Source organism: Catharus ustulatus, chromosome 2 (assembly GCF_009819885.2).
Source record: "Catharus ustulatus isolate bCatUst1 chromosome 2, bCatUst1.pri.v2, whole genome shotgun sequence".
Taxonomy (NCBI): Eukaryota; Metazoa; Chordata; class Aves; order Passeriformes; family Turdidae; genus Catharus; species Catharus ustulatus.
In genome coordinates this window covers 111,211,526-111,236,423 of record NC_046222.1, presented here as the reverse complement: position 1 = coordinate 111,236,423, position 24,898 = coordinate 111,211,526, and the positions used below count along the sequence as shown (strand labels likewise).

General features: G+C 41.1%; 1 protein-coding gene across 2 annotated transcripts; it reads right to left on the bottom strand.

Annotated features, from left to right (window-relative positions):
• Window positions 1-334: 334 nt before the first annotated feature.
• ZFX (zinc finger protein X-linked) lies at window positions 335-24,151 on the bottom strand. Of its 2 annotated transcripts, none has more exons than XM_033051929.2 (8): window positions 24,089-24,151; window positions 18,375-18,463; window positions 17,365-17,931; window positions 8,663-8,812; window positions 8,326-8,469; window positions 8,102-8,236; window positions 5,790-5,930; window positions 335-4,392 (listed from the first exon to the last, which is right to left on the bottom strand). In XM_033051929.2, exons 2-8 carry the CDS (start codon window positions 18,433-18,435, stop codon window positions 3,206-3,208), a joined length of 2,385 nt encoding a protein of 794 aa, XP_032907820.1. In that variant the 5' UTR covers window positions 18,436-18,463; window positions 24,089-24,151; the 3' UTR covers window positions 335-3,205. The 2 variants fall into 2 exon arrangements, with proteins under 2 accessions (XP_032907820.1, XP_032907821.1); XM_033051930.2 differs by lacking the exon at window positions 24,089-24,151 and adding an exon at window positions 23,880-23,896.
• Between the last annotated feature and the right edge of the window lie 747 nt (window positions 24,152-24,898).

Below are 24,898 nucleotides of genomic sequence, written 5' to 3'. Positions count from 1 at the left end.
CCCCAGCCGGCCACTGCCCTGCGCAGGGAGCAGCAGGAGGAGAAGCCGGGCAGAGGCCGAGCTCGGGCATCCTCCCTCGGGAGCTGCATGATGCTCATCCATCCCCGCGGGAAGAGCGGGAGCTGGGCTCCTGCTGAGCCTCACATGGCAAAAACGGCACCAGGAAACATTTATTCAGTCCCAGCAACAGCAGCGCCCCTCATCTGTTTCAAGGTCTGGTGGGGCATTTTGGGACAGTGTAGTAGAACTTGGTAGGTAACCACCTTGCTGAAAAACACAGAGGCATTATCAGAAATTTATCAGATGTGAATTCTTTAATATAAAACCAGGCATTAAAATGGATTTCGAAGACCTGCCATCCCTTTCACTTTTGCAGACTTCCAGGAAAAGGAATGTTTCAGCCACAGCAGGGACTGAATCGCCCCTGCTCCAGCACTACACAAAACGAGCTGAAGAGCAGGGAGCAGAAAGGATGTTAAAGCAGAGCTGCAGGTGACTGTGTCCCTCAGAATAAGGCTCCATCTCAGAACTGGCATCAAATAGACTAAACGTTCATTTAAAAGGAAAATATTTTGAATTTTATTTTTTCACGTTATTATCAAGTACACAATTACAATAATGTCACACATCCCTATATGGTTCTATGTATTTTGTTTTTTTCTTTTGTCTTTTTTACAAAGTGTACAGAGGGAAGGACATATACAATATTTAACAGGGTATTTTCTACAGAACAATAATTTATATTATGTCCTTGTAAAAATCTGTACCTTTTTTAAACATTAAACTGAAACATCCATTTTATAGCATTTGCTAAGCAAATTATTTAAGAATTAAAACTAACCTGTAACTAATGTCAGTACATTAACAATAACTATAATTTCATTTTCTCTTTATACAGACAAATACATTTTACAAAATCCACTTGACCAAACCCTTAATTATTAAAAAAAAAAAAGTTTCAACATTGTGCTTTAAAAAAAAAAAAGAAAAAAAAAAAAGTGTGTATGATTCCAGGCTATGTAAGAGAAAGAAAATGTGTAAAATTGTGTTCTTTGTCTTTCAGCTTATTTAAAAAAATAAAGTTCAAAATGGCTAAAGTCCTCAGCACTACTATGGGAATTTATGCAGATTTTGTACACTTTCCAGGTTTCCAGTTAGAAAATGCTTGAACATAAGAGAGGAAAAAAAAAGTAGTCACAGGCAGGTATTTTGCAAGAAGCAAGTGGGAATCTCTGCTGGGTTTTACTGCATCTGGTTTGGCATCAGCAGGCAGCGGACACTACGGCCATGTAGGAAATCCACTGGCTTCAGCAGGGATTTCTAGGAAGGCACAATGCAGCACAGCCAGGAATTACACGCTAAAGGGTCACGCCTGCTAGTAGCAATATTACACAAGAGCACACCTGGCAAGTCTGGGGGCACTGCAAGCAGGCAAAGAAAGAAAAAACCATCCTACAACACAGGCAGTGACATGGCATTGGACTCTCCTGAACTGCACACTACAGACGAGTATTTCAGCTTACAGTGACACAGGAGGGATGAGCAGTAGGGGCAGGGCTCGGTAACAAGACAAAATACAAAAGACCTAGAAGATGCACATCCAAAAAGGAAACCTTTCTCCCTCTATCACCCCAGACTTGAAGCCATCACTACAATTCCAGTTTGATTTCAACTGGAAGTTTACCTGCCTAGAAACAGGAATTAACACCGGCCCAGTCTCTGGAGCCTTTCCATTAGCGAATTGTTGGTTACAAATCTATCTTAATCTGGCAGGCAGCCGGGACTGAACTCTGCAATCCATCAAACAGTGGCTGGGGTGGAAATTTGACCCAGGGGAGCAGGGCCAGGTCCTAAAATCTGGCCTGTAATTAAAATGGTTTGGGCTTTTTGCTCCAAGGTTGTTCTTAAAGTACATTACTTTGTGCTCGGTACATTTACACTGCAATTAGCAAATGATACGGAGCTACTTTATAATAGTCTTCAGGTGGCAAAATTACATCTAATAATTGTAATATTCTCCCAGCTGTTTATAAACAGATTAAAAGAACTAGGTTAATTCTGGATACTGTACTAATTAACAAACAGCAGCTGAACACAGCTACTAATGGCTCAGGAAAAACATTTAATTTAATACCAGAACTGCATCTATCATAAGTTACTTTTCTTATTAAGGATATCTATGTTACAACGTCTCTACTCCTTATGAACTCATCTGCTCTGCTCCACTTCCTTAAGCTCTCACTGCAAACATCTGGTTTCCAAAATCGAGGCACCTCTTGGTCTTAAATTTTATTCTAAAACAACTAACAATAAAAATGTGACTTGAACCACAAACTGCTCTTTCAAAGAAATCCAACATACATAAAAGCATAAAGTTTGAGGTACGTTTACCAGCACATACAGACAGTTGTGATCTATTGTTAACTCTGCAAATGGAACAAGAGTACTTTACGTTTCCAACATTTAAGACAGGAGTAAAGTGGAAAAAACCCAACTCTTTTGTAACACACAAAACCTTTCAAAGACAAAGAAGCACAGAACAATAAATGTAATATTTGCGCATACTTTTAAATTTGCCCAGGAAAGATAAAAACCGCCCCAAACCATTTTTTAAAATATTTTTCTCTCTGAAACCAGAATGAAAACACGACATGAGACTTGTAACTCCTCAACTGGAAAATAGTTAACCTGCCACAAAGTCTGTATAGTTAAAACAGGACAATCAGGTGGGCCCTAGTGACTTTACTGTCAACATGACAATTCCCCATTTTATACACACCTCTGACAATTTCATAAAGAGAAATTTCGTATTTTTAAAATTCACGACAAAACTGCATTAACATGGACACTGTGAGTATCAACGAGGTCAGTAAGATAAATATACTTAAACTATTACGGTTGAAAAATTCAGTAAGAGACAGGGTTTACTTTATTAAATGCAACTTTATTGTTGCCATCTTTTCTTCATTTATTAAACAAACTGAATAGAATTCAGAACACGCTATTGAACAAAAGGTATAAAAGTCAACTACAAGCAATAATCCTATTTTTATACAGCAACAAATCAAATGCACAGTATTTTTTTTGTTGTTTTTCTTTTTTTGTGTGTGTGTGTGTGATCGCAGGTGATTGGCTTTAAAATAAGCTAACTGCCTGAAAGGCAAATTTCCTTTATAATTCCAGCCATAAGTCTGTGAAAGAGACTTTAAGGCAGCCCAACATCTTTATGATGTCGCATAATGTGCTGGTTCTTCTCTGAAGGCCTTCGGAAACCTTTCTTGCAATACTCACACCGGTGAGGGTAGTCTTTTGTGTGAATGGAAATCACGTGCCGTTTGAAGCCTGAGGCGTCTGTAGTGCTATACTCACAGTACTCACACTGATAAACTTTCCTGCCACTGTGTGTTTTCATGTGTTTTTTCAGCTCGTTTTGTTGCCTAAAGCCCTTTCTACATCTCTTGCACCTGAATGGAAGATCCTTTGTGTGAACTGAGAGTATGTGACGACTCAGAATGAACGGATCTGCAATTTTAAAGTCACAATGTCTGCATTGGTGCAATTTTTTACCTTTGTGAGCCGCCACGTGTTTTTTCAGTTCCGAAGGCCTGTGAAAGCCTTTATCACACATATCACACTTATGAGGATAGTCTTTTGTGTGGACTGAAATAATGTGTCGTTTCAGATCACTCGAGTTTGAGCTCTTATGGTCACAATGCAAACACTGATGTGTTTTACTTTCTTGATGCATAAGTGTATGCTGCTGTAGCTCTTTGGTATCTGAAAAAGTCTGGAAACAAATATCGCACTTCAACGGCGTTTCCTTACTGTGTTTAGTCTTTACGTGGGTTTTCAAGTTGGAAGAGTCGGCAGATCGGTATTCACAATATTGGCACTGGTAGGGCTTCTCGCCAGTGTGGATCCGCATGTGCTTCTTGAGCTCTGACGGATGGCGAAACCCTTTGCCACACTCCACGCAAATGTGAGGAAAGTTCTTGCTGTGGACAGCCAAAAGGTGGTGACTCAGTAACCCTTGTTCTGCTGTCTCATAATCGCAGAATTTGCACTTGTGCATTTTATTAACTCCTTTGTCCCTGTGCACCATCTTGTGAGTAAATAAAGTTCCTGCATGAGAGAAGGTTTTCCCACACTCATCACATTCAATAAGCTTTTCTGTTTTGTTGGTCAGCTTATGACTCTCCAAGTGGTTATGTAAACTTATTTTTTTATTCGTAGTGTAATCACAGTCTGTGCATCTGTATTTCTTCTTAGTAAGAAGGTGCTCCGGGTGGTTTTTCATGTGCCTTTTCAAGAAACCTCTGGATTTAAATTTCTTTCCACAAATCATGCAGGGGTAGACTGTCAATGGATGACCATCGGGGCCAATGATTATTGCTGAAAAACAACAAAAAAGCCCTCTATCAGTATTATACAACAATACTACACTTCAATAAATGCCAGATGTTAACAATAGGATGAATTGTTGAGAAAGATGGAATACATACGTTTTACTATATAATACACAAGCTTGTTACTGAGTTAGACAGAAGAAACTGAGGGAATTACTACTTTCACTCATTTTTATTACTAAGAGAAATACTGTTTTTGATGGAGACAACCAAAGATGTTCTTCACCTCAATTAATTCTGTTTTGAAGAATTCTGACTAAGTTCACACATTAAACACATGCAGAAACCAATGGCTGGTGCAAAGAACAGCAGCCAATTTATTAAACTGAGAATCAGTTAGTAAGCAAAGCACACAATCTTGACTCTCCACAAATCTGTAGATAAAAGTTTAATCTGGCAGTTTAATCACCTACCACTGACTACAATTCAGATGCCCTCAAACTAACACCTCCTCCTTACACCATCTGTCACAGCTACAGTCTGAGGAGGTACCAAGCAGGAATCAATAAGAACATGTTTCACACACAGGAACCTGAAAGCTTAGGAAATTATGTGCATTCATCTATCACCCTGATTTGTTTACCCCGAATTTGCCTAGGCATGTTAAAAAAGCTGTCTTGTCCAAAAATGTTTTATAAGGAGAACTGACTAAAGGCCAACTTTAATTTGCACAGTTTACTAACTCAGGCTAAACAAAACAGAACTCCTACAGTTAAGTCACAATTTGGAAAGAAACTTTCAGTATTATTGAAGGCAAGGCTACTGAAGAAAAAAGTTGTGTTTTTTTCAACTTTATCAAACCAAATAAATATTCTGACTGTAACACAGTAACAGCAGAAACCAAATTATGCCATAGAACACTTCCATTCTTACGGATGAAAGGAAAAGGGCACAAACATCAAAGCAATTTTATTTTACCATTAAAACAGGAAAGGGTATAGAAGTTGCACTACTGAGCATTAACATGTTCAGACTTTCCAGTTACCTACTGAGTTGATACAATGAAATGCATTGTTCTATATATTTTCAATAAAGACAAAAAGGATTTTTAAAAGCAGTATTACAGAACACCATTTATCTAAAATCACCTTTTAAAAAGTCACATAAAACATTAAAATGGGCGTGGCAAGTTAAGTACATAGCATTTTAAACTTTTGCTGTAATACCTTTTCCTGTGTCAGAGATGGCTTCCTTTAAAACACCTGCCACAATCCAAATCACCCACGTATTTAAAATTTATAAAGTAAAATATGCACTCATTTATAAAGCAGAAGTGTTGTCAACCAAGTAATTTCCCAAATCCCTCTTTTTACAAGACACTCCACATGCATCTGTTTATGGGCAAGTGCCTGGATGAAGGAGAGCCAGGCACCACATACTCACCTGTCTGATACTGTCTGGACTCAGGCCTCCTCTTCTTCTTTGGTTTTTGCTTGGCCAGTCTCCCAAGTCCAGATGACTCATCTATGTGCAAAAGAGCACTCGCAGTGCCATTCCGACTTTCGATGCCATCGTTATTATTACCTACCAAGGGAAGTTAAAACGTTACCTACCAGCACTGCAGATAACTCGAGCACAAATTCTACAATGGTAGCAACAGAAATTATAAACTATTATCTGGTCATTTAATCAAACTGTAATCATGTATAGCAAAAGCTGCTACATGTCTCACCATGCAACCTAGGAATTATGCTTGGTATTATGAGCCATTTGCTTTGTTAACCTAATTGTACAGGAATTAATGGCTTTTCAATACACAGAGAATTCTCCTTCAAATATAACATTTTAAAAACTCTTTGGTTAACTATACCCAAAATGTTTAACATTAGTAAATAACAGCATGTCACAGTTTTTACTATGCCCAATCTTCTTCTCAGTCCTGAAACACATTTGTGTGTGAGCTCTCGTTCGCTTCTGTATGTCTGAATTCACCTCACTGAAGTTTATCACACACCAAGTTTCTGAACTGGAGCTGTGATCCAAGAATCCTTCTGAACAGCCCATAAAGTGGCAAACAAAGTACACTACTTACTATTTATACACCTGATGCTTTAGCACTTACAAATTCTTTCTACTGGGAACAAAGAGCATGCTCAGTGTTGTGTAACAGAAAGAAGGAAAGAGTCTTTGCCTCACAGAGCTTTGTGTTTAACACACAAATGGTATCACTGTATGTAAAACAAACATGAAAATTACAAATACGGTCAAGAAGGTATTTATTGGCAATCAGTTTAACATTGGTGATTTAAAGGTATAAGTAAACTTTTAATAATAAATTTTGTGGTCAAGTATTTACTTGAATGAATAAAAGCCAACATTTCCTAGTGAAAGCAAAGCACACAAATAAGACAGGAAGACTCAAGTGGAAGAAAGTGCAAGATGCTCAATAGTTGTTCCTTTCATAGAGTGCTGAAAATTAATATTCATGATTAAGGTAAGGAGACTCAGAGCTAGGCACATGTGCAGAGCCTGAAGATTCTCATCTATATGCTAGCTCAAGTGTTCTTCTGCCATTTTCAGGCCATGCTTAATTTCCTCCTGTCCCCACCATCTCTCACCCTGCATGCTAGGTTGCTTACTGCTGACAAAGCAACCACTCCACTGTTTCCCACATTCTTAAATTCTCCTTGCAATTCCATCTCACTATTTTTAATACATTCGGCTCAATTTTCTCCCCCTCCTCCAAAATCACTGAATGTTTCTTTTCAAATTTGTTCAATTTTTCGAGTTAATTCGATTTCATTTTTAATGCCCGCTCAGACTGGCTTATGTAATTTCCTTCTCATTCAAACTGGACTCACCAGTATACGGCCTAAGATAAGGCTTTGGGTGCACAACCATCCATCCTCTGAGTAACTTCTAAACAAACACTGCTGCTCCCTGAAATCTTGCCCTCCAAGATTCCAGCCCCCACTGTATTCCCAGCACAATATCTGCTGGCACCAACACCATGATCCACATCATGCAGATGTGTTTTGTCCTCTACTCCAGTATTTATTTTGTTTTGTTTAGAAGGAGAAAGGGGCAACACAGAAACATTTTTTCAGATGAAATTCTGGTCTTAAGATTACCAAAGTTTGGGAAATCAGTTTGTGCAGCAGTTAGTGTTCACACACCAATGATCAAGAAAAACAGTTCTGCATGCTGGAAATACTCTCAAGGTTCTGCTACAATTTTAGTATCTCGCTCCAACTTCTTGTCATTAATCAATTAATTATTGCCATTAATGAAATCATGTATTTATACGACCCTTCTAGAAAACATCTAAATCAAGCTAGAACTCAGTGTCGCTTTTCACTGCTACACTGAATCTTATATATTCCCATCCGCCTTCTTTTTTTTCTCCCCCCAATAAAAATACTCAGTTCCACTCCCAAGCCAACTCTCCCTGTGTCCCAAAAATCTGAGGAACAGATGTACTTGAGATTCAATTTTTTAGCTGGAAGCTCATGTATTTCTGCCTCTCACATCATGAAAATCTGAAGGAAAATGTCTTTTAAAATAGAGCAAGAAGAAGCTGGTCTTACAATTTCTCTCTCCTTTCCTTCTTAAGGTTCATTAAGCTAAGAAATCATTCTTACTAAAACTCTAGAACCAAACACAAAAGCACAAATACTGTAGACTACCCTCCAAAAACCAATCTCTGGCACTTTGCTGCAGTGTCACCAAGAATAATTCTTTTGAATATTACTTACCATAAGCTGCTGCCCAAGCTATGGGCATGAAAGTTTTAATTTCGGTGTCATCGATTTGCTGTTCATGGGCGGCTGCGGCATCCTCCTCTCCGACAATCACCTCCATATAAACCTCATCAGCTATTTCTGCAACATCTAAGAGAAAAAGAAGTTTAAAAAAAAATAGGAATGCTGCACTGCTGAAAGTGAAAATCCCTGTTCCCAAAGGAAAGCCACCTACTTACTTAAGTCTTCATCTTCGTGCTGAGAATCATTTACAGTCATGTAAACCATTTTCTCCCTTGGAATACGAATACTGCTATTTTGATCGAGCAATCCAACTGCGTGGTCATTCTCTGGCTCACTCTCCACAATGTCTACTGTGCCCCCTAATGAGAAGGACCAGAGCAAAATATTTTAAATACACTTGACCAAAATCTATGCTAAACCACAAAAAAATGGAAGTTTGTCAACTCTTTAGTATCAGACTCACAGGTCTTTACAGACCACTTGAGAGAAACCACAGTCTCATGCAAAATTTCAAGTGTCAGATTGGAGTATTCTCAAACAAGTGTATTTTACCTAAATCGTCTTCTCCAGGATCTGCTTTGAATATATAGACCTTGATGACTTCTGGACAAATGCCATCCACTTTACAAGAGCCACTTTCTGACTCTGCTTCCATGGTAATTTCAGCAGAACCTTCGTGTTCTATCTTACCAGCATCATCCACTACAAAAACAAGTTATTACAATTACCCAGTCATATGCAGACAGACATACATGAAAGACTTTATTAATTTATGACTCAAATTTGGAAGCAATTTAAAATTAAAAACCTGTGATAAAGAACCTACCTATTAATATTTTTTTTCATATCCTTGAAAACAGTGACAATAAACACAAAAATAAATTCAAGCTGTTATCTTCTAGTTAAGGTTGAAGTGCAAGAATGCTGCAGTGACAGAACTAGAAGCAAGCACCACATCAGGCAATACTAATAAGGGAACTGTGATCTGCAGCAAGATGATGGTAGGAAGCAAGTACACATCAGTACTTCACTCTGTGGCATAATTTCATTTTCTCAGTTTTAATTGGTTTCTCCTTCACAACTAATAAGCCATTAATAGTTCTTTTCAAAAGCCTTATCTGCTCCCTGCAAAGCAGTGGTACTGATGCTTTTCCAGCTGTCGGGAGAGGAAACCTGAACAGTAGGATGAAACTCTTCCACTTTGGCTATGTCCTCCACAGCTGGGGATGGAGCACTGTGCCCGAGCGCTGCCCTGCCACTGCAGCTCTGGGAACCTGTCCCTGGTGCCCTTCCTGACAGGGCCCTGCACTGCATTCCTGCTGCAGCCCTGTGCACTCCCAAACTTTGCTCTCCTGCCTCCAGAAGGGCACCCACACCATGTTCCAGCCTGAACTGCTGAAACTTGCCCAGAATCCCACATACCCATGGGTGACAAACACACTTGGATTTTTGAGGCATACTGTACATGGGCATCTCCCCCTCATCTTACTTTACCAAGAACAGTTTTTCAAGAAAAAAATAGTAAATATGCATTCACCAAAAACCAAATCCAGAGTCTCAAGACTTCTGGAGAATCTACCAGTTTTCAGAAGCCCCAGGTGTTTCTTCAGTGTTGAGATTATTTAAGAATTCTTAATGAGACAGACTCCCTCAAATTTATGCATGACTTCAGTTCATGACAGAAAAAGACATGGAATTTATACTAATACAAGTCTAAGAACTGACCTATAAATGGTGAAAGATATTTACCTACCATGCCTAGCACATATCAAATACTTCACAAAGTACTCACTGAACTACCCTCATCAATAAATCATAGCTTTACTACTCAATAACTGCATTCTTACATTTATTTTAATACATGCTTTAAAAAAAGCTCAAAACGTTATTACTATTATTTTCCTGCCATGAAATCAATAAATTAGCCTTTGAATTAGATAAACTATCACATGTTCTGTCTCATGTATCAAACACAAATGTATTTAAGTACAATTTCTCAATTAGGCATCATTACTCACAAAAAATATGAATAACATTAATTACAAAGCACTAGCATAAATTAGTTTGTCTTTCTCCTTACCAAAAGAAGAGCAGAAAGAACATTAAATACTCAAATGCCAAGATCATGATCAGTGGCCACCACACAGACTGTTTCAAGTACTAGGATGTTTTAAAAATTCCTTTGTGTCATGGGACAAGGTAACATCTTGTAGCTAAACCCCAAAGCATTTAAAAGTAAAAACCGCAAGATGTTCTTCTGAATCACATTAACAACGTAGCTCCACAGTGTGTATATTCAGTTACCAACAGACTTTCATGACTTCTTTGTCATATCCATGGTATACCAAATGTCATTGGAACTCTGACAAAAAAGAAAACTTGCTTTTGTTCCTACACTACATTTCTGTAGCTGTCTCCCTTAGCTTGGCTGTTTCCAGTGTCAGGCACATGTACTTGGAAAGTTTTCAAATCACTGTAGACTGACTTTACACCTCTGAAGCCAAAAGGGAAGACTGCCACCAAGATCAACTGATGCTGGAACATACCCACAGGGAAGGAAAACATGGCTGAGTCAATCAGAGAGAAAACAAACCTGTGTGCCTGATGTGAAACAGGCCCATTTCTTTTAACCAAACCAGAGATTTTAAATTCCATTTATATATGGAACTATCCATTGATACTTTCACATAAAAGAAGAATTCGAGGTCTTAAAAACATGCTCTATTCAAGCCTTGTACTTGATTCTAAGTATAATTTTATCCAACATAATAAAAAAATGTTACACAATTTAGAGTTTGTTTATCCCTGAATTCCCTTTATATTCAGGATTGTTTTAAAAATAAACAATTGGTTTAAATATTTTTTAACAGAGTCATTAAACTGTAAGGAAATTGATGTGTAGGAGGTATGAGGACAACTTTTCTTATCCAAAAGGAAAATAATTCGCTCTTGACAGGTGGTAACACATTAAAAACTTAAATCTCTGATGGGCTTGAAAAGCAGTAATATTTGCAGAATAGTAACAAGCAGGTAACAGGATGAAAAATAGCATGGAAAGAAAAAGATAGGAAAAAAGATAAAAATCAAAGGAAGAGACAAGGTGACAGAGAAAGGGTATTTATTACAGAAAGTACAATTTCCAAGGTAATTTGTCCTGTGGCTACACAAGCATTTATTTATACTGATTCACTGACGGTGTTTCATGAAATCTGCTTTCTATTTAACATTTGGCCAAAGTTTTTGCATGCTCTATGTATCTCAGTCTCATAATCAGAGAAAATGATATTCAGAAATACTTGACTGATCAAGTATTGAAGGTGGAACTTTGATCAGATATTAATTTTTCATTTTAATTCATAGCCCATCGAGGGGTGCCACAAATTACCATCCATGGCTGATATTCTTTCATATCGCTCCTCTTTGACATGGGGGAAAAAAACCCCAAAAAACAACAAAAAACCCCAACTAAGCAAGAAAGTACTTAAAAGAATTAGTTAAGCTTCTAAGAGACCACTTCCTTTTAAGTAGAGCCACTGAGCATTACTAAACTAATCACAAGTCACATGCTAGGAAAAAAGTTCAGGCTAGCATACTGCAGTGCTGTCATACCTTGTGCCTCCATTTTATCAGCTATGAACTAGACACTAGAAACTTTATATCTCTGATTTTTAGCTCCTATACTAGCTACTAGCTTTCATGCAGTAAACAAGTAGATACAGACTAAGTCTCAGAGTTAAAAAAAAAACCCAAAACACAAAAACCAGAAGAATTACTAGACACAGTAATTATTTTACATGAATTGCAAGAATGCAGTCTATGGTTAGTTTGCCAAAATTCTTCACAAACTTGACTGATTAGAGCAGCCTGCTCTTTGCATACTCTGAGCTGCAAGAAACAAGTAAGTATGTGCTCCAACAATATTGCAATAATTGCTTCCATACAAAGATAATGCTAGAATTGTTATTAAAAGCACAAACAGATGAGAAGGAAAAGTGTGTCACACAACATGAAAGCCGTGGCATATCTAAAACCTGTCTAGTTAGCATTTACAAGGAGATCAACAAAAAGATCAACAGGTAAAAAAAGAGTAAGAAATAAAGAATAAAGCAAAGAAATAAAAGATACAGGTAACAATAACAACAGATTCGATGTGATCTATCACAATGATAGCATTTGTTTCCTAGAAAGTATTGAATTTAATTCTAAAAAAATCATATGTTAAACTAGTAACAGCCAAGGAACAATTACCTTCAATATCTCTACCCTTCTATTAAAACACATCCAATGGCATTTTTGGGACAGAAACAAGCTCCTATACATTGACAATAAACTCCATATTTAAAACCCGGTTGAGGCCAGTTTCCCCACACAGAAGCATAAATAGTAGGCCAAGATCCTGACTTGCTTCAATAGAACATCTTTTGTTTAACCATGACACACACACTGTCACCAAGAAGTTGCTTTTAGTTTTTTATAGCAAATATTTGAAGCAAGATAAAGACTTTGTACCCTTACAGTGGTGTATTTCTATTTTAAAAATGCAAATATAACTGCCTTTATTTTTAATGGATTCCATAACTTTTTAAACTTATTCTTTCCTGCCATTTCTCCTCTGTGTGGGATTGTGAAAAATGAAAGTCCCTTAAGCACAAAGCTTTCTCAAGTAAAAAAAACTTATTGCTAAATAAAACCCCAAAACAACCTAAGGAAAAGTCTATCTATATCAGTTAAACAGATCTTAAAAATGTGTCAATGGAACAATTAGACAAATATTGTCTATTTTGTCAGCCTTTACGCTCCCAAATGGCTCTCTTAGCTGCTAAAAAAATGTGTATCATGGGACACTTATCTGCTTACAAAATAAACAACCCTATTTACTCATATTTAATGAAAAAAGCCATTACTAACTATTCTCTCTAAAATAGATTAAAAGCGTTCTGTTTTCCCCTGACTTTGTTCAGTGATTTGTTACAAAAACATCTACTTCACTCAACAGCACACAACTCCAAGTCCACGGAAGAAGTTATTTTTACCATACACTTATTTTTCGAATGGCAAAGCAGGTTTCCTAACCTATGGGAAAAGAGAAATCTGCCCCATTTTCATTTTAATCCATTGCCTTTACACATGAGTATATCCTATGCATCTAAAGGTCCCTCCAGGGTACTAATCCAGCAGAGATGTATCTCCTGAGCTCCCAGCTGGGATCTAACACTGTCCTTCTTGTCCTCTGCTGTCAGCACACAAACCAGACTAAGCTCTGAGACATCACTCAGGCCAAATGAGTGATTTATTTCCATCACCTTTCAGGGCAACCACCTGAGCAGCCTGAGCTGCAACAACTGTTGGTGCCACTCCAGTGGTCAGACAGAGGCACGGCAGCAAGCTCTACCTCTGAGAAAGAAAAATGTCATTTCCTGCATCTTTAGCAACCTCCAGGGAAAAAAAAGAGGGAGATATTTACACCAAAAAAAAGCAATTAAAAGCATTTTGCTTTCTTGACTCTAAGTCTACTGGATGGCCCTAAGGAAAAGCATGAACCCTATGGCTTGGTTCATCAGATCCATTGCTTTCAACTTAAACATCCAACAAGGATGAAAAAAAGATTGGTTTTCATAGGCCTAGGTGAAACCTCTCTCCCTCTGCGAGTTACCCTGGGTTTGGACTCTTGTAAGGAAAAGTGTTAATACAAATGAAACAAACAAGAGACGTGTGTAACTCAGAGAAAAGCAAGGGGATGGATGGATGGATGGATGGATGGATGGATGGATGGATGGATGGATGGACGGATGGATGGACGGATGGATGGATGGATATAACACAGCTCCCTTATTTGCAAATATTTAAATTCTTAAAGCTGCAGTTTAAGCCTTGTGGGGCTGCCTTTCACTCTTTCCAGACTACTCTTGTCAAACTTCTGTGCCTCATTATTTTTACTGCAGTAAGAGTGTATCAGGATACAACTTTTCATCTTACAGAATCAGTTAATGCCAGAGGATGTGTCTATCTTTGGCAAACAGAATGAAATCAGACAAAAAAACAATTTCAACTTCCATCTTGCCACCATTGTCAGGCGCAGGGCACTGCTTTCCTTGGCTAGTAAATTCAGGATGTTTGTTTTGTTTTGACAAACACCACTCAGTTTCACTTACAAATAAATGGTTTTCCATGCTACCAAATAATTAGTACCAGTGTGAGTCACAGCACAATTTATACTTTCCTGACCTAACTCATAAACTGGTTTGTTATGGAACATGCAAAAGAAATAAAGGAAGAAACTATCAAACTCAAACCCTCATTCAATCTTTTTCAAGCCACTAACTGGTAGGTTTGTATTCTACTCTGCTGTGAGTGCCCCAAATCTACCATGGAACAAGAATTAATCTTGAGGGTAAAGACAAAGTATCCAAGAAAAAAATTTAGTCCATCAGAAAGTAACTGATGATATAAAGCTGTGCCAAGAAACATTACCTTGAAAATGAAGATAGTAAAGCGATATTAATGCCAAAGCTAAATTAAATCTATCTGGGAAAAGAAGTATTAAAATACTGAGCTCATTGAAGCAAAGTCACAGAATGAAACCCACAGGAACTATACTCATTGAAAAGACAAACCAGTCTGAAACCAAAAAAGAAGGTAGAAACATAACATTAAAAAAAATGTACACACAGATTAACCATTTCAAACCATGAATTTTCAGGATAAACCTAAGAAAATTATCCTAAGAAGATGTCTGTATACTCATCTTGTTAGGAACAAAAAATGGAAACACTTAAAGAGAGACACAAAATAGGAAAAAGCAAAAAGATTTTGCCAATAGCTTCCACTGAAGAAAACAGATGGAGAAACCTACGACAGAAAGAACACGAAGTGTCATCCCTGCTTTTCAAGTGCCTATCTAAAAGAAGACAGGCAAAGGCATTCTGAAGAACACAGTCTAGCTCCCAGATCCGGGAAGCAGTAACATTTGGCTACTGTAATGGCATACAAGATTTACATTCCAACATCTGTCCCTGCAGTTCAGGGAGGTTTGCCAGGATGAAAAACCCAAAACTTAATTGGTTGATGTTACTACCTTTTGAAAACTAAGTTCAACTGAAGAACTGAGACAAGTATCAGATCAATGAACACTGCTGATGCAAACAAAAAATAAAAAAAATAATTCAAATAGTATTTTTCATACAACAAAGAGACTGTTTGGCAAGACAGCCTTTACTTGATGGAAAAGCACCAGACTCTGCCTTCACAACCAGAAGAACTTGTTATGCAGGCTTTAAACACAGTAGGTGGTAGTAGGGACTTCCCTTTAAAATGAACTGTAGAACATTAAACACAAACAGAATGCATATTTTGTAGTGTAACGATTATTTTAAATACTGGCTTATTTAAGGTTCTGGATCTAAATAATAATAAACAAAGTATGAAACTGCAGAAATAGGTGACTGAAAATGGAGAATACCCCAGCACAAGAGAACAACTGAATTTCTGTGCTCCCTGAAAGTCACCACCTGTTGATAACTGGTACATCTAAGAAGCTTTCCCAGCTAGATGGGGATCATCCAAAATGGCCTCAACCAAGACATTCTGTCCTTGTTCAGCCAGTGCCAGTGATGAACAGGACACACATCCACCCACCCCTCTCCGTGATTTACACAGGCATGGTTTGCAAAGTGCTCCATGGCAGCAGCCCAGAGGCCCTGCTCTGCTGCAGGAGGAAAACCTGCACAGGAGGGCTGAGCAGAGACAGGAGCAACAGCGCCTTGAAGAGCTACAGTCAGGGACATGGAAGAGGGAAGGATCACCACCATAATCAGGCCTCAATTATCCATAGGCAGATTATCCAGTTTGTTGTCTAACTATGCAGCAGGTTCAGAAGCATTTGAGCTGCTTTCATCTGACTTGAGTCCAGAATCAGAAAGTTTTATCTGTACCACACTAGACAAGAGTGCATTTATCAGTCTGGATCAATACAATTTAAGAACAGATCCCCTGACCTATTTCACCTCAGTACAATCCTGCAGTTTAATTTACAGTATTTTGTATGATCCACATTTTGCATTATCCCATTTCATTGTTTTCCCAGATAATAGAGAATTAACTGTACCTCATATAAACTCAAAACATGGCTGCAACAAGGTTACTCAAGGAACTCAAGAGATGATAAATTAAGAAATGCAGTGATCCTAGGTAAGGAGAAGCAACATTAAAATTCGTAAGTACAGAATATAAAATTAAAACAAGCTATTATACATTTCAAAAATGTGTCCAATAGTAAAGAAGGGGAAAAAAAGTGGGGGGAAAGAAAAAAAAAAAAGAAAAAAAAAAAGGTAACTGAAGCAGAGCACAAAGTACACCTGATCAATGGAATCATTTAACACCACACAAAACTCAAGTGCCTGAAATGGCAATTAAACAAACCAGCCCAACAAGGCTTTTCTATTTCTACAATAAATGTTCAGCATGACACTGTGATGTTCCTAGGTGCTGCACTGAGTAATCACTATAGTAAGTAACATACTTAGAGTAAACTCTAGTTCACACAAATGGATATCCTCAGTAGAAAAAGGATTGATGATATACTCTATTTTTCTATTTAAGCCTTTTGAAATATGATTCAAATGGATTGTGCCACTGTTCCTAAGGGAGATTAAGATATTCACTTCTCAGTTTCTCAGTTATGAGGAGCAATAGCTAGTCTTTTTGTTAGCTGCATACCTCTGTCCTTTGCTTAATCAAGAGAAGAAAACACAACAGCAAAGAAAACCATGCTGCCATCTGTATCCAACAAAAGTGCAAAAGGTGGAGGTTTAGCAAAAAAACAAGACAAGGATCAGATTTTCAGAAACCACAGGTTTTTACTCTTTCTTTTCCATGAAATATTCTTGTTCCTTTAATGTCTTGTTAGTCATCTTAGTAACCTGCACATATAAGTACTTTTAAACATTGTCACATTAATTTTCTTTCTGTTCTTATTAAGTATGTGGCATTTGGTTTACTGGAATTCTTACTCTTTCATTCATATGCTATAAATTGCTGAAGAAGTAACTGATTATCAGAGGTGCATTTGCCAGTATTTCTCTCCATTAGCTTCACCAGAACTTTTAGCGGGTACATGTTCCTAAAAATCCCTCTGTGTGCAATCTGCCTTTCAATAAAAAATACAGAAATTCTGCTTTGGGTATGATCTTAATCCCTCCCTCAGATATTTCAAGCCCATATCATAAGAACGTTGATGGCTTTACCCAAACACTTACAGGAAATCATAAGGTAATCATCACAGTTGCCCTTCTCATCTTGATGTTCCACAGGGATTCCATTGGCATCGATCACTGCCTCAGATGCACAGTCTGCCACCAAGACTTCCTCAGAAACAACATCTGTTCCCAGAGTATCAGTGACAATATCTGCTTCTTCAACGTTATCATGAACTACGTGTTCTACGTGTCCAACTTCAGGTACATGCATTGACTCAGTTGTCAGTACATGTTCTGGTATAGACATTGTCTCTGCTGTTATGTCAGAAGCTAAAACATCATCCGGGACAGTGCAATGAGCCAAAGAAACCTCTTCGGCTACGTCTGTGTCCAGCACTTGTTCAGGAATAATGACTGTTTCAGATACATCTGGCTCGTCCATGATATCTGGGCACTGAACATCCTCGATAACAACATCCTCAATGACATCCTGGATCACTACAGAGTCTGGATCATCAGGAACAAAGTTATGCACGGTTATATCTGAGTCGACTACATCTGAAACAAATACTGTTTCCTGTACTTCCACAACAATCTGATCTCCATCCATATGTGCTGCATCAGCTCCTGAAAAACACAATTAAAATGGCTCTTAAATTGTAAAACTGTCTCACATTAGGCGGTTAATAACTGAAATTACTTCTGTTTCACTTCAACTTTTACACCATGTTGCATTTTAGTAAAACAGGTATAACAGCATATGAACTATTAAGATAGGTAGATAAAGCAAGCCCTCAGTAGATGCTAACATAAAGATGAACAAGATTTTCTCTCCCAGAAAAGATCTGCAATTTTTAGACTCTCCCCAATACCCAAACAACTACTACTTGACTGAAAGAACAGTAGCTCATTCATACTGCTCTGAGTAATAAAAACAACCCAAACTCAAAAGCGACTACTCTATAGAAAAGCATTGATGCAGCAGAGCACTTCTAAGCAAAGGCAGAATAAACAATAGTCAATTGCATCTAATATGAACATTCTTATCTACGTATTATCTCCTTACAGACCTGTTGGATCAAAAAATGCATTTGGCTCATGTGGCTGCAATTCAAGCCCATCTTCATCCATGGCCTTTAACTCTCATCAGTCACAGTGTCTGTAGAAGATAAAGAAGAAACGTTATTTCACTTGTATTAGGTGAAGAAGGTTGCCTCTGTCTATGCACAGAAACTTGAAATTTTGGGTACACAGAAGTTAACACACAGCACCTCATGACTTTAAAATTAATCAGATTTCACTCAGGGTCCCTCAGTCTGGGATTCTAGCAACACTACTCTGGATGACCAAACACCCACTGTCTGAAATAGATTGTGAGGTTCAACACTCTGGGTCCATTTCTCAAAACCCTGTGGCTTCATAAACACAGAGGTAGCGCATAATGAAATGTGAAAACACTATTTCTTTATCATCTTAAAAAAAAATAAAATTAAGACATATTCCTACTCAAGGAACTCAAGTCCTTGTTGGATGGGAATACAGAACTGTCAAATCATCAAGGCTCAATATGCTAAGTTAAACACAGAGAGCTCATTATCAGAAATGCACACCATTTCTGATGTCCTTGTGTTCATTCTTGGACAGTCAGGAAGAGTTCACTCTTATGTCACTTCAGGAACTGAAATAAATGTAAACTGTTTCCATAGTGTAACATCAAACGTTTTCAAACCTAGATCTGTAAATATTTTCAAAACTCTTGCCCTAAGACAAAGTACCATAAGTATCACAAGTAAGTTCTCAAAAATTACCAAATGTCAAGTTCTACAAAAATTTTTTAACAGCATGCCAGCATTTCAGTGCATAATGACTTCATATTTCAATCTTCTTCATGGAAGAACCACACAAAACCACAAAGTCAAAATACTTGCAAAAATGTGAAACTGCAATCTAAATTCTGCTGCTTACATATGTGCATTACATCAGGACATATGTGCATTACATCAGGCAAACCTAGTTAGGTGAAATGCAGTTTAACAGAAACTTGTACTACTCCCTTGCACTTAAATCCAACTATTTTTCTTTGTGCAGAATGACAAGAGGCAACAGAATGTTGCTTCATGTTTCTGCTTGTATTCCTGCAGAAGTGGAAGAAGTTATTTTTCTTCTTCCCAACATTTCTCTCAGGCAGAAAGCTCCCCATTTCTGTGATACTTTCACAAAAGACAAACAAAATATCAAGATTCTACCCAAGGTTTCCAAAAGAATCACAATCTTCCCAAATTACATCAACTAACATTACATTCATTAAGTCTGTATCAGGGAAACTGCTATACAAAAGAAAAAATTAACTAGTCCGAAACACAAATCTAAACCCTTAATCTAGAACAAGTATTTTCTAAACCTGCCCCACTTTTTAGCCCAAATTTTCCCAACTCTTCACCTCTGGAACTCTCCCTTGGGTGTTGTCCAGCCTCCAGTGCAGTCACTCAGGCCTTGTCTTTTATAGAATTTGAAGGAGAAATATAGCCAGACATTGAACTGGATGAAAAATAGTGGAACACTAATAATTTTCCAAGGTGTTCTGTATTTGTGTGATGCTCAGCTAGAAGGCCTCTGTATTTTGAAGACAGTTGTCCTAACAAGTCATTGTGGTATCCAACTGGACATAAATCACCTCCCAATTATTCTGACTGTGAAGCACTTTGACCAGAAGTGCCCACTATTAAGAGGAACAGTTCTTCACCCAATGCTTTAATTCAGAACCAAGAGCAGAAGAGAAGTGTTTCTCAGCCTCAGATGCAAGAAATAGCTTGACTGATGGCAATTAACTTCTGCCATACCACAGAAACAAGAACAGAGTAACAAAATCCCATACAGTAATTCTAGCAAGAATTATTCATACCCAAATTGCTCTCCTTCCATCTATTCAGTAAACACCCAGTCAGTCTACTACCAATACCCTTCCTATTCCTCTTGTCATACTTTCCATGTTGCCTTCACTGTTCAGTTTCTTCTCTTCTGTTACTTATTTTCCAACTTTTGCTGTGCCTGCACCAGTACTATGTTCATTACCTCACCTTGCTCATTTCATCCCTGTGGGGTACAAAGGGTTGGCAGAAATAAAACTGCCTCTCTTCAGACAACACACACATAAGAAGATGGAACTCTCTGTCCAGTTCTGTGGGAAAAGTTCAGATGCCCTTTGTGCCTGTGCTTCTGAGGGCTGTATACATACACATCACACACATCAGCCTGTGATCTGCTACGACCTGACCAGCCTGAAGCGTCAGTTCACCACCAGCTGCTGCAAGAACTGGCATTGGTTTTCTCTGCTTCCTGCTTTCACCACCCACCTGACCATCATTCCACCACAAATTCCTACTTCTTATGATTCATGCCTGTACTTTCTCTATCCTATCTGCTCCCTAAATTCCTCACTTCACTAAGTGAGGCACTCTTTCACTGTCCTTCTATCTATCCTCTTCACCCATGAGATGCATAGGTCTCCATCACCTATTTCCCAGCTTCCTGTTAATCCTGCTGACACAATCTCTTCCTGTTTTTCCTGCTGGATTCCAGGCAAAGACCTGTGGTCTTCAGGAGGTGCAGTTTCACAGCAGTGACAGCACAGCACACCCTCCACCTGCACACTGTGTAACTCTGGCCTCTTTTCCACTGGCCAAGTCTTTTCACCCACATTGGCAAAATGTGCTCAAAACAAAGGTTCAGGCTCCAACACACCAAATACACTTCCTGGCCACACGGGCTTTCAAGTCTGAGTCTTAAAAAGGCAACCAACATTTGCTTTGGTGCTTGTTCCAGAGTAGAAACAAACTTCAATGCTTTCACTCAGCGAATCTCTTACTAATGTGTCTCATAATGTGCTTTAGCACAAAACATAACACATCAACACAAACCAACTCTTACCCCTGTGTAGGACCATAAAGAGCTTGAAAATGCTCCACAAGGGCATAGGCCCCACATCCACAGAAATCTGGCACAAGAAGACCAAAAGAGGATGCAGGCACTTAAAACAGGAATTAACTGAACTATCTGAAATAATGAAAGTGTCTGAATCAGAATCTGCAGTCCAAAGAGGCATAAAGTAATTTGTCTATGGCTGAGGTAAAAAAAATAGAAAATATTCCCAAAATCACTTCAAGGTTTGAGCATTCTAACCAGGAGATGAGAAAACACTGTTTCTTCCTGCTTGCTCTTCTGAGCAGAGGGTGAGCACAAGATGCAGCCACACAAAAGAAGGAACAGCACAGGGCTCTATACCTGTAACAGCAGCTCTGTGACACGAGAAATACCAGAGCTGCTTCTTGCAAGCACCACAGAGAATATCTTCAATTCCCTGGCATGCACCCAAAGCTCTGTGGTACCATAAAGGCCAGGAAGCAATTCCAGCTGTTCACTTTTCTGCAAGATTTCAAGAAGGACAGAAACTCCTCTCAGTCCTTCCAAAACATTCTAGCTGACACTCACCTCAGGACCTGGTTGTGCCACCAAAGTCAAGAAAATCAATTTTTCAGTTCCAGCTTGGGAACCCAAATTGTCAAAGAAAAGCAACTGCCCAGCCATGTCCCTACACTTAATCCTTCTCAACTATGTGGCTCTTTGTTCAAATGTCAGGAATTCCAGTAACAATTTTCTACCACTGTGCCAAAAAAATCCTGAGGCACCTAGAATCAGGTTTTATAATCTCTGAAAAGAACTAAACATCTACACCTTTTACTTGGCTTGGGTCCATGCCAGCTTCAAATGGATCAAGAACCAACAGAACTTTGCAATACACTTAATTCTGTTCATACAGTTAGTCTTAACAAACTGATTTTTACCTATTTACTCAGACTTGGCTGTTTTTTGCTTTATGGAAGTCAAGGTAACATTTTCAAGTGGAAGGACAAATGGAAAATCACATATTAATGGAAGAAAAGGTATTACTATATCAGCAATAATCTTCCAAAATATCAATGATCATGAGAACAATCAGTCAAGAAAAGCAATGCAGACAGTGCACCAGGCCTGCCACATTACAACTCATTGACTCAATAGACCTAGCAAGGTAATCAAGATGAAACAAAAAGAAATAGACAAGCTGTCATGCTTTAAAGAAGCAGCAACTTTAAAAATAGAGTTCCTTAAAAGAGGTTTAATATTCCACAGAAACTGTTTCTCTGCTTTCACCAAATTAACAAAAAAAAAAGAGTGGGGGAAAGGAAATTGAGAAAAAGGAAAAAGAGAAAAAATGGGAAACTTCAGAAAAGCCATCCTAGTGAAAAAGAAATACATAGCATAGTCATTTGCCTGCTTCTAATTTGCAATAAGGTCAGAAACCGAATATCCAGGTAGCGAAACTCGTACAAATCAAGGCATAAACCAGCAAAATTCCCCACGTGCAAGTGCTGGCCCCTACCCACGCTGGGATGACTTAGTGTACAGCCACAACCATGTTCCCGTCGTGCCTTGCTACATCCCATTAAAAACTGCGGCACGCCTGGCATGTCCCAATTGGGTCAGAGCCCCGAGCCGCCGAGGCTTCGCGGTGCTCCCGAGGCAGCTCTGGGCTCGCTCCACGCCACTGCTGCAGTGTCACAACTCGCCTGACGTGACCCACTTGTGGGGAATGCCAGGCACACACACACGCACACTGCCCTCGGTCGCACACACAAGAAAAGCAAAAAAAATTACCCTCCTATAGGATTGAATCCCTGCCTTGGAAACGACCCCCGTTATTACTAGGTGGGGAAACAGAAGAATAAAAACGATGTTACAAATGTAACAATGTGATCATTCAGCTGCTAATTTTTTGACGCATCTCCCTCAGTTTTGGCAGGAGAATCAGTGCTGCTGTTTTCATTGCAATTCCGTAAAAAAAACCCCTCAAGTCATTCTCCCCTTTGTTGTAGTTCAGTGGTGGGGTATTTGCAGAAACCGGTTGAAGAAAAGGGTTTTCTCCAGATTTCACTGGCATGTTGTGCGCCAGACGACAGTAATTCCAAAGGAAATACGCTAATTCTTAACCTAAATTAGGGAAAATGACCGATCCCAGGCGCACCTTTGAACGAGCACCAGGGGGGCCCCAAGGGGATTAGGGGGCTGCTTACGGGGCGTGTGGGCGAAGGCGGCTGCGGGAGAGCTCTCGGCGCTGCCGAGCCCGCGCCGCCCGAATCCCCGGCCGAAGGAGAGGAAGGAGATGGCGGGGCAGGACAGAACCTCGCCGGCAACCCCGCTCGGCCGCGCAGGGAGCCGCCGCGGGCCGAACGCGCCTCGCTCCGCTGCGCCTCGCAGTGTGGCAGCAGGAGGCGGGGAGGGTGTGAAGGCTGCGGGCGGTCCCTGCTGGAGCCCCGAGGCTCCCCCGCCCCGCCCGGCCCGGCCCAACCCAGCCCGGCCCGGCCCGCGCGGGGCCCCGGCTGTGCGAGCGATTAATTCAAGATGGCGCCGGCGCCCTCCGCCCCCCCCCGCGCGCCGCCATTTTGTCTCCTCCTCCAGACACCTCCGAGCCCCCCCCGGCCGGGCCCGCGGCCCCTCACCGGCCCTACTCGCCTCCCCCCGGGCCCGCAGTCACCCACCTCCACTCCACGTTCCTCACGCCAACTCCCCCGCCGCCCCGGGCCGCGCCGGGCGCGCAGGACCCGCCGGCGCAGAGCCCGCGGCCCGCTCCTGTGGCGGAGCCCTGTCGCGGCCTAGCTGCGGCCTCCTCGCGGCCTGCGCCGCGGCCTGTGCGGGCAGGGGGAGGCCCGGGCCGGGCGGGCGGCAGGGCCCGGCCCGTGGCTCTTACCGTGCGGGTGGCGGGCGGCGGCGCTCGCTCGGCGCGGCCTCTCTCAGCGCGACTGGGCCGAGCGCGGCGGCGGCGGCGGCGGCTGCGGCGGGGCGGGCGGGCGGGCGGGAGGGGAGGGAGGGGCCGAGCTCGGAGCTGAGTGGAAGCGGCCAAGCTCCCCGGGCCGGGCCCGCCGTCAGCACGTCACGTCACTGCCCGAGAGAGCCCAGGAGCAGGCGGAAGGGAGCGCGCCGCCACCGCCGCCTCGGGCCGTCCGCCCGCCCGCCCGCGGGGCCGGTGCGGCCGAGTGGGCCAGGGGCCTGTGCGGGGCGGGCGAGGCGGCGGTCGGGGCGGCGGGGCGGGGGCGGCGCGGCGGCGGCGTTCGGTCCCGCGGCTCCTCCTGCCGCCGCCTCCGCCGCGGCTCGGCCGCGCTGCGCCGCCCGAGGCTCGGCGTGCGCCCGCGGAGCGCAGCGGTGCCCCGGGACCCCCTCCCCACCCGACCCCTCCATGCCGGGCGAGTTCCCCCCCGCGCGCCGCCAGGCCCGCGGCCCGGCCCGGCCCAGCCCTGGAGTGTGGGCCGGAGGCTCCGCGTCCCCGCCGCAGGCTTGGACTCTGGTCTGCACGGCGGGGAGCGGTTTTTAGGGTGCGGGGACTCCGCTCAGGGGTGGACGCGGGCCGAGGGCCGCGGTTTGGCCGGCCTCGGGTCACCCCGGTGCGGGGCGCGGCTGCCGGCGGGAATTGCTGGGAGCAACAAGGACTGCGGAAAGCAGCGGGGTGCGGTGCCGGACCCCGGGTCCCCACCTAGAACACGGACAGCGCTCCGCGGGGGCC